Source organism: Lycium ferocissimum, chromosome 2, assembly GCF_029784015.1.
Source record: "Lycium ferocissimum isolate CSIRO_LF1 chromosome 2, AGI_CSIRO_Lferr_CH_V1, whole genome shotgun sequence".
Lineage (NCBI taxonomy): Eukaryota > Viridiplantae > Streptophyta > Magnoliopsida > Solanales > Solanaceae > Lycium > Lycium ferocissimum.
Window position 1 is genome coordinate 25,447,628 of NC_081343.1, and position 10,837 is coordinate 25,458,464.

The 10,837-nt window shown below is 43.0% G+C and overlaps 1 protein-coding gene across 1 annotated transcript; it reads right to left on the reverse strand.

The window, feature by feature from the left end:
* Nucleotides 1–321: 321 nt before the first annotated feature.
* Nucleotides 322–4,007, reverse strand: LOC132047465 (uncharacterized). Its single transcript, XM_059438507.1, has 8 exons — nt 3,617–4,007; nt 3,421–3,526; nt 2,915–3,218; nt 2,695–2,794; nt 2,065–2,110; nt 1,479–1,949; nt 637–824; nt 322–503 (listed from the first exon to the last, which is right to left on the reverse strand). The coding sequence occupies exons 1-8, from the start codon at nt 4,005–4,007 to the stop codon at nt 322–324; spliced, it is 1,788 nt and encodes a 595-aa protein (XP_059294490.1).
* Between the last annotated feature and the right edge of the window lie 6,830 nt (nt 4,008–10,837).

Sequence of the window (10,837 nt, forward strand, 5' to 3'; positions counted from 1 at the left end):
ACGTCACCCCCTGACGGACTCAAGACAATCAAGCAACAACCACAAACAAGTCAAATTTCAGCTCGTAAGCTCACACGATTTAGTTTCTATTGGCTCGTTCTACCATTGGAAAGGTTACATTTGGCGGGGTGATCCTACATTTCCCATAACTATCGAAAGGATTGTTACACCAGATACCAATTAAAACACCGTTCGTCCCGGAACGGACGACGATAAGAAATCTAGGGAGGAGTTACCTTACTCGGCAAAAAACTGAGGGTATTTGCTACACATATCAGATTCTGTTTCCCAAGTAACTTCTTCCACTGGGCGATTCTTCCACTAAACTTTCACAGCAGCTATTTCCTTGGACCTCAACTTGCGAACATCCCTGTCTAAGATAGCAACGGGCTCTTTCTCATACGACAAATTCTCGTCTAACAAAATTGAATCCCAACGGATTATGTAGGAACCATCACCGTGGTACCTCTTCAACATCGACACATAGAACACCGGATGAACGCCTGATAGACCCGGAGGTAAAGCCAACTTGTAAGCCACTTCTCCCACACATTTGAGAATCTCAAACGGACCAATGTACCTCGGGCTAAGCTTGCCCTTCTTCCCAAACCTCATGACACCCTTCATGGGTGAGACCTTCAAAAGCACTTCTTTCTCCTTCCTCAAACTTAAGATCTTGGACCTTGTGGTCCGCACACTCCTTCTGCCTACTCTGCGCTGCCAGAAGCTTGGCTTGAATCGCCTTCACCTTCTTTAAGGACTCTCTCAGAATATCGGTACCCCACGGCCTCACCTCGAATGCATCAAACCATCTAATAGGAGACCTACACCTCTTTCCATACAACGCCTCAAATGGGGCCATATCAATACTCGAGTGATAGCTATTATTGTAGGCAAATTCAGCTAAGGGCAAGAACTGATCCCAATGTCCACCGAAATCTATCACACAAGCATGAATCATATCCTCAAGAACCTGAATAGTCCACTCAGACTGCCTATCAGTCCGAGGGTGGAAGGTTGTGCTAAGATCTAACTTCGTACCCAATTCTTCGTGCAAGCACTCCCAAAACCTGGATGTGAACGTGGTGCCCCTGTCGGACACAATGGATAGAGGGACCCCGTGGAGTCTAAGGACCTCACGAATGTATATTTTAGCCAATTTCTCCGCATCATAAGTTATCTTCACCGGAATAAAGTGGGCAGACTTAGTCAACCTGTCAACAATAACCCAGATAGAGTCAAACTTCCCTAGCATGTTCAGAAGACCCACCACGAAATCCATGGCTATTCTTTCCTATTTCCACTCAGGAATGGGCATCCTCTGCAATGTACCCCCAGGTTTCTGATGTTCATACTTCACACGTTGGCAATTCGGACACCGAGCAACGAACTCTACTATATCACGCTTCATCCCTCTCCACCAGTAATGTTGCCTCAAATCACGATACATTTTAGTGGCACCAGGATGGATAGAATACCTCGAACTATGAGCCTCTGTCAGAATGGTCTTGATCAAGTCGCCCACACGTGGCACACATACTCGCCCTTTGATTCGCAGCACGCCTTCCTCATCAATCACGACCTCTTTGGCCTTACCACACAATACTTTATCACATATTTTACACAACTTAGCATCCTCAAACTGGTTTGCCTTAATCTGCTCTAAAAATGACGACCTAGCCTCCACACAAGCCAACACTTTGCCTGTGTTAGAAATATCCAGTCTCATAAAACTGCTAGCCAGAGTCGGAACCTCTCTAGCGAATGGACACTCAGAAGAAATCAAGCAGGTTAGACTTCCCATACTAGCCGACTTCCTGCTCAAAGCGTCAGCTACTACATTTGCCTTACTAGGGTGATACAAAATGGTGATATCAAAGTCCTTCAGTAGTTCCATCCATCTCCGCTTTCTAGAGTTTAGATCCCTCTGGGTGAACACATGCTGCAAACTGTGATGGTTTGTGTACACCATACAAGTAGCGCCTCCAAATTTTCAACGCAAACACCACCGCTGCCAACTTTAGATCATGAGTAGGATAGTTCTTCTCATGTACCTTCAACTACCGAGAAGCATAAGAAATCACCTTCTTTTTCTGCATCAAAACAGGACCTAAACCAGAACGTGAAGCATCACAGTGAACAACAAAATCCTTGCCCTCCGCGGTCAATGCTAGAATCGGTGTTGTGGTCAATAATGTTTTGAGTTTTTGAAAGCTCTCCTCACACTCGCCGGACCACTGAAACGGTACCTCTTTTTGAGTCAAACGGGTCAAATGAGAAGCAATAGAGGCAAACCCTTTCACAAACCGACGATAGTAGCTAGCCAGACCCACAAAACTACGGATCTCGATGACTGATGTGGGCCTAGCCCATTCCCTGACTGCCTGAATTTTCTGAGAATCCATCATAATACCCTCTTTCGAAATAACATGTCCTAAGAAAGACACAAAAGACAACCAGAATTCACACTTGGAGAATTTAGCATATAACTCCTTCTCTCGCAAAACCCTAAGAGCAATCCTCAAATGTTTCTCATGCTCTTCCTTACTCCTAGAGTACACCAGGATATCATCAATGAACACTATTACGAATGAGTCTAAATGGGGCTTAAAAACACTATTCATCAAATCCATGAACACAGCTGGGGCGTTTGTAAGCCCAAAAGACATAACCAAGAACTCATAGTGCCCATACCTGGTCCGAAATTGATTTTAGGAACATCTTCTGGCTGAATCTTCAACTGATGGTACCTTGAACTTAAATCGATTTTAGAGAACACCGAGGCTCCCTGTAACTGATCAAACAAGTCATCAATATGGGGAATGGGATACTTGTTTCGGACAGTTACCTTATTCAGTTGACGGTAATCAATACACATACGCATAGACCCATCCTTCTTCTTAACGAATAACACGGGAGCACCCCACGGAGAGACACTCGGGCGAATAAACCCCTTAATCAGAAGATCTTGCAACTGCTCTTTTAACTCCCTAAGTTCTGCTGGCGCCATCCTATAAGGTGGGATAGAGATAGGACGAGTACCTGGATCTAAATCGATCCTGAAGTCAATGTCACGATTCGGTGGCATACCAGGAAAGTCCGCGGGGAATATATTCGCAAACTTGCTTACCACTGGAACTGAATCAAGAGATAGAGTATCTGCACTGGTGTCACGGATATGTGCCAGATAAGCTAGACAATCCTTCTCTACTAGCTTCCTAGCACGGACAAAGGATATTACTTTCTTATGGAGGGGACTAAGGTTACCCTTCCACTCGAGTCTAGGTGCCCCGGGCATGGCTAGTGTTGGTCTTAGAATGGCAATCAAGTATAGCATAATGCGGGGACAACCAACTCATACACAAAATAACATCGAAGTCTACCATGGCTAAGATCATCAAATCTGCCCAAGTACTATACCCCATAGAAGTAATTACACATGCAGGGTAAATGCTATCCACCACCACAGAGTCCCCAACAGAAGTAGATACATAAATAGGGGTGTCAAGAGTATCACACATCATATCTAGACCCACAGAAAAATAGGTAGATACATAGAAAAAAGAGCCCGGATCAAACAAAACAGAAGCCATACGGTCATAAACTGAGATAGTACCTGTGATAACCGCATCGGAGGCCTCAGCCTCGGGTCTACCTGGAAAGGTGTACAAATGACCGCGCCCTCCCATCGCCTGTGAACCACCGCGATTACCATTACCAGTCTGAGCCCCACCCCTGCCGGGCTGCTGTCCACCTCTACCTGCTTGAGGACCGCCTCGGTTAGGCTGGGCACCACCCCTACCCACGGTGTGGCCGCCCCGCCCGGCGGGTGCGTGATTCTTGCCTCCTTGATCTGGTGCAAACGGAGCTCGGGGAGCCTGATACTGAGTACCTTGCCCACTCTGTTTAAGTCTGGGGAAATACCTCTTGATATGCCCTATCTCACCATACTCGAAGCAAGCACGGTCCCCGTAGGCCGCCGAACGTGCCGAAGAAGTAGCCTCCATGCCGACCTAAGCCCGATAACTTGCCCCGATGGCCCCCGCCGACACCTACATCACATCGAACCGACGCCCCGAGTATACTCGTGAACTCGACCTCGATAGGAGTTGCTGAACATTCCATCCCTACTGGCCTTTTTCTCTACCTACTTCGCATGACTCTCTTGCTTAATACCATCAACAATATGGACATGCTCCACTATCTCCTGAAATGAAGCCCCAGTGGCTACAAGCTGAAGAGCCGATAACTATAGCCCAATTTTCAACCCCTTCAAAAATTGTCGTATCCTCTCCCTCAAATTGTTAATTCAAGAGCAAGACGGGAGTGGAGTGAAAAAAAAACGGGACTATACACAAGAATCGATGAGTTTGATCGTAGTAGCAACCCATCCTTTCTTCGGTCCCTCGAGTATGCGAACGTGCTTATCTGTAAACACAGAGCAAAACTGAACCCAAGTCAACGGAGGAGACCTAGTTGGCCTACACTCCATATAAGCCCTCCACCAAAGCTTGGCATCACCCAAGAATTGGAAGGTCACAAACTCTATCCCGTACTTATCCACGGGGCCTATCTTATGGAGCCTCTCGTGACGATCGATGATGAACTCATATGCTTTCTCGACTCGGTACCAGAACACACGAGGCTTCATTTTAGTAAACCTCCAAACGATCATGTTCGCTACGGTCATCACCGCCCGCAACCGGGCTCGGGAAGGCCTCAAAACCCGAAACTTCTCCAAGCGAGGTGCCACCGGCCTAACGTACGTGTTGAACCCCAAAGAAACGTGCTCGTCGGGACTCGGGGCACGCCCCCCGCACCCCTACCTGGACCGGGACCAGGCGGTATAACACCGGACCCGTGCTAACCCATACAACCAATTCAAAGCACACTCGGTCCATGGCGTAGTGTACCCCGAGCGCCTTAGCTCCGGTGGGGCACTTCATCGGGCCGGGCTGGTGCGGCTGCATCTCCCGCTTCCTCATTAGGAACCACTGGAGGCACGGGATTAACCAATGGGACGCCAACCCAGCTTCCTTGCCTCCATCTTTACCTCTAGCTGCTGCCGCGCGCGTTCTCGCCATCTGCGAGAGAATGAAGGATAGTCAGATACCAATTCGAATCAGCAGATACCAATTGGAATCAAGTAGCATGAAAGAAAGAAAGAAAGAAAGAAAGAAAGATAGGGTAGTTTTCCTAGTGTCTGACAGCCTCTCGACGATAAGTACAGACGTCTCCGTACCGATCCGCAAGACTCTGCTAGACATGTCCTTGTACGATGAGATTGACAAACCTAAAGCTCTGATACCAGCTTTGTCACGGCCCAACCCGCCATGACTGGAACACTGAATCCTAGTGGGCGAACCAACACACGAGACATCTATTCATTTATATTCGATTTTATATTAGCCAGGTCAAATGATTATACTCATTCACGCATCAAATAAACAAAATATGTCATGCCATAATATACTGAAATAAGTGCGGAAGTTCTAACTATTACAAATCCCCAAAATCCGAAAGTCATCATACAGGACTCTAATCAAAAACATGTCTAAGAACTGAAGTCTAACAAATAAATAACCATAATGTCCAGAGTACGAAAAGACATGATAGCAAGAAGACCTTCGGGCAGCCTGGCATGGGAAGAAGCTCACCTTAGAATCTGTCAGCAAATTTCCTCCACGCTAGATGTGAGGATGAGTAGCGGTCTCTGTATCACAATCTGCACTCAAAAGAATACAGCAAGATGGTATCAGTACAAACACTATGTACCGGTAGATATCATAGGCCGACTAAGATTAGTATCATGCATATTTCATAAAATCAATAGAATAAAACAAGCCAGTCAACAAACATGAATATCAATAAATCATAGTAAGTCAACCAAGGATAATCACAATCAATCACCAAGATGTCAAACATCACAATCACGTAAGCCACAACGGAAGTAAATTTACCACAATAACCTCACTCGCTGTACACACCTGCTAACTGATGTCATTGCTCAGTGTCATGACCAGCAGGGGACCCATAGTGTCCATGTACCACTTGTTCCGGAATACTCCTTAAACCTGAGCACAAACATTCGCTCCGGAATGAACCTCGAACGCGGGACATATCAATGGACCTCTCATTTTCGAAACTATCCTCGGACCACGAGCCTATAATCTAGGTCACATATGTGCCTTTCCATGCCTCTTATAGAACCATGGTTCTTTCCTTTCAGTATCAATAGTCAACTCATCATTTCATGTCACAATACCATCGGGAAGATTATATTAGCTTCTCATCACAATACATCCACTGCAGATTCAATCATACAGGAAGAATGGCACGAAGCCTACACAAACATTCAATTCGCATTCACATAAGAGTTTAGCCACACAATATTATGCATGAAAACTAGACATGCTTTCTCCTAAGGAAATCACAAAACATAGAATCAACTAACCAAACTCTAACTCAAGTAGACCGTAACCTACCTCAAAGTAGAGTTGGAACAATGCAAGTCACTCTGCTACAGCCTTTCCTTTCCTCAAAGCCTCAGAATGCTCAAAGTCTAGAAATAAAAGGCTCAATGAGTCACAACACTCAATTCACAAGTACCAAGCAAGAATACCCTTCCCTTACCCCATTCCAAGGGGTGGATGATTTTCTAGGTGATAAACAACCTATCAAAGCCCTTAGTAATCATTAATCATCAATTTATAACAATCTTCTATCAACATTCCCATTACAAATAGTTTTTATGGTAAAGATACCATTTTTATAGAACCCTAGGTCTCCAATCACTTAGTTTATGTCTCTAAATGTTCAATTTATGATCAAGAGCAACTAACCAATGCATTTAGATAATAACTAAGTGATAATAACCATAACCCATCAAGTTTAGAAGTTTTATTAACATTTTAGGGTTTCTATTTCAATTTCACCATTAAAGACCCACGAAGTGGATTATAATAATGAAGAAGAACGGAATGATAGAATGGAAATCTAATTAGCTTACTTCTCAAAGTATCTTTCCCTAGCTTGAAAATTCACCCTAGGTGCTTGTTGGGAAGTGTGTCGGTGTTTTGTGAAAAGAGAAAGTAAAACTGAGTACATAAAATTCAGGCTACTGTTTTATGTCAACCGCTATAGCGATCGTCACCTTTGCTACAGGGGGTTCCGTGCACTGCTTTTAGTTAAATGGGCATACTTTTTTGTACAGAGCTACGTTTGAGCTGGTCCATATTTGTTTTGAAGGTTATTTCAAAGGGCTACAACTTTAATGATTTATGTTTTCTCAAATTCCAAGTAGATTTTCACATAAATAGGATGGAAGGCAGACCTATCATAAACTTAGTTGATTCTATCAAATTTTATGCACCTCACTATTCATATTGATTTTAAAATAACTATTTCCACCCAAACTCGTCCCGATAGGACTTCATATGTATAAAATTTTACATTAATACTCATTTAACACATTTACACCTACCCGGATTTAAAGAGTGTTACACAAGGTCTCCCAAAGATTGCATTATGCCTCATCTCACCGTCTATGACATAGAACTTCGTCTCCTTGACTATTCCCCTAGCACTGATTGGCAATATAATCTCATTTTGGTCGTCTCACTTGCCATGTTATATCCGGAAAGGACTCTTGTGGCCGGTATTATTTTCCCAGCATTTCGATTAGCTCTATTACTTTCCATGGGATAATGTTGGCCGAGCTATCTTGGTCAATTAAAATGCGCTTAATTTGAAAATAATCAATATTAAAAATGATTATCAATGCGTCGTTGTAAGGAAGTGTGATGCCATCCGCATCTTTGTCACTGAAGGTGATTGACTCATCGCTTAAAAGCTCTTGAGACCTTTTTTTTTTCTAGAGTTATTGATACTTTATTCTTGTCACGACCCAACTAGGGCCGCGACGGGTACCCGATACTTGTACCGAGCACCCCTTAACTCGTATCGTACTCTTATTACTAAGTGGGCCGTTTAAATCGTTATTGTTGTCACTTCTTTAATTAATGCTACCATAGCGGCATTATAATAAAATACATAAGCTTTGCTAACTTAATATACATCAGAGGGGACCAACTGTAAATACAAAACATCCGACCATACATATTTGTCTACGAGCCTCTAATCAACATACATATGATAACAGAGAGGGCCGGTTATGCCGTGCCCGAATGTACACAAAAGTAGTACCACAAGCTGTGTCTCCGGAACAACTGGAGCACTTCAATGACCGGAGGGCTCCTAGAATCAAGTCCTCAACTCGCTTACCGCGCGCATGAAACGCAAGCGTCCACAAAAGGGGACGTCAGTACGGTAATGTACTGAGCATGTAAGGCATGAATCATAACATGATAGCAATTACGGAACAAGAACAGTAGCATAAGAAGACTATACAGGGGATATAAATAAGGACATGGCTATAACTGTCTGCCCCTGAGGGCGGAATCATGCATGCTTACCCTTACCTTTACATACATACATACATACATACATACATACATACATACATAGTCTGTCTGCATCACATAAGGCATCATAGCCTGTTTGAATCACATAACATCGTTAGCCCGCGTCCGGACCTCCCGCGTCCGGGGTAATCGTCTCGTGCCGCCCACTACAGTGGTGGTCGTGCCCGCCCTCTAGGACCGGGTGTATACATCGCAACCCGCATAAGCGGTGACACGCCCGACCATCTAGGCGCGGTGTAATCATCCTATAGCGCCGCCGCCGTAGCGGTGACATGCCCGGCCATATAGGCACGGTGTGATCGCCGTAACTTAAGCATGCATAAGAGCCCAACCAAAAGCTATAACTTTATCAGAGTGACGTAAGGTCGGGATCCTCCGATTATATTATGGAATAATCACAATCGTCATGTCTCGCCTTGAAGGAACTAATATTATAAGGCGAGACTATCAAGGAAAAATGACATTAAGAGGAAACATGGAATAAGATCATGAGCCTTACAAAACATTTATTCATACACCTTAGAATCTTTAGAAAATAGAGTCATAATACGAAATAAAATTGAAATCAAGAACTTGCTTGACACTCTCATATTCATATTGAATTCTTAACTTGAAACTCTTAGTCATGAAATCATTCTTGTCATACTCGTCATAAACATATTCTCTTCCTTAATATCATCGTCATTGCCATCATAGAAATATTCTCATTAGAATGGTTACAACACATATCGTTTGATAAACTGAACAATAAAGAAAAATCTGGGACTAATGGGCCCACCTCGGGTCAAATGAGGCGGCGTACACAATTTACGTATAATACGTTTCATGACATGACTTATGAGAGTTTTAGGGTAAACGGATTCTATTCACGCAAGTTCTAGGTGTTTAGACAATTCTTTCAACTATTCATAAGCATTTAATTCAATTCTACTGAATGAATAGTAATCAAATTCAAGCTCGGATTTCTAGAATTAGAGTGGTCCCCGGGACACGTATTCAAGCCTATTACATCTAAGACATGCCAAAGAAGGGAGGTGAAGCCTTACATACCTTTTCCGCCTTTTACGCCTCTCCAAACTTAAGTTCCAAATTCGCCAAAATCTACAATTTAGTCACATTTACCAAATGTTAATTAGAGCATCTAGAAGTTGAAATTTAAAGTAATCACTTGTCTACCGAAATTTCGGCAGCATTTCCCCTGTAAATACTCCATCCCACCAAGTTCAACTCGGCCAATTCCAATCAACAACAACCCCGGGAATTCAACCCGGCCAAACTATCAACAATAATAACATCTTACCAAATCTCATCATCCTCGGCCTTAACCACTACCAACATATTTTCATGAGTTTTTTTCGTCTATCTCTACACATTACGATAACAACCAACACATAACATAAAATTAACTCATTCATTCTTCCTTCAACATCACATACATACGGCCAACTACACAAGCACACGGCCACACTCTCATAATAATTCCATAGAAATTTCAACTTTGTTTCAAATCATTAAATCCTCATTTCACATTATAGAATTCACAATACAACAATCAAACGACTAAATAAAATGAACTCATCACTCCAACACCTCACCAATCCATTCGGCCACCACACACACATCCATATTTCATCAATTTCATGCATTTCTACATACTATAACATGCACAACCATCCATAATATATAAAAGAAGGTTAAATCCTTACCTTTTTCCTTCAACTTCCTTCTTGGCTAGAGTTATGATTTTGTAAGAAAGGGTGATTCTCTTGCTTCAACAACTATACCATGTCGAAGGGGACGTTCAAATTAGCGGAAATACATGAAGAGCCAAATTTTTGGAACAAGATTTTTGGTCTCCTCTTTCCCTCTTTCTTGGCCGAATTGGCCCCTTTGTTGTTCTTCCTCTTTCTTTTGTTCTCCTCCTTGGAAATTTCTAGAGATTTTTGGACAAATAAGATGACTTAGTCATCTTTTTATATTTACTCTTGCGTGCACATGGCCGGTCATGTGCATGCTCTCCTCTTATTTTTTTTTGTTCCAAATTTTCTTCCATTTTCTAGAATTTTCTTCAATTAACAAAGATGACCCCTTGACTTGCTTCATAAGTTTCACCCCTATAATAGTGGGACCCATATATATATACATGCACATGCACACACACACGGCCAAGCCTTGGCTTGGGCTAGAAATTTCAAGACAATTTTGTAAAATTCCCATTTTGTCCCCCCAGGCTTCCGCAATATTATCATGAACCATTTTGCGAATTTTTCCTTCTTACCCTTGGCCTTTCCGAACATTTCCACACTAATAACCTCCATACCTAATATTCATAATAACTTGCACATTACACTAAA

What these genes read in the sequence shown, in the direction of transcription:
- LOC132047465 (XM_059438507.1), bottom strand. Translation starts at nt 4,007, where the DNA reads ATGGAGGCTACTTCTTCGGCACGTTCGGCGGCCTACGGGGACCGTGCT. An exon ending in ACAGAGGCTCATAGTTCGAG is followed by an intron (nt 825 to 1,478) that starts GTATTCTATCCA and finishes AAAGAGGTGTAG; the next exon opens with GTCTCCTATTAGATGGTTTG. An exon ending in AGAAAGAAGTGCTTTTGAAG is followed by an intron (nt 504 to 636) that starts GTCTCACCCATG and finishes CGGGTCTATCAG; the next exon opens with GCGTTCATCCGGTGTTCTAT.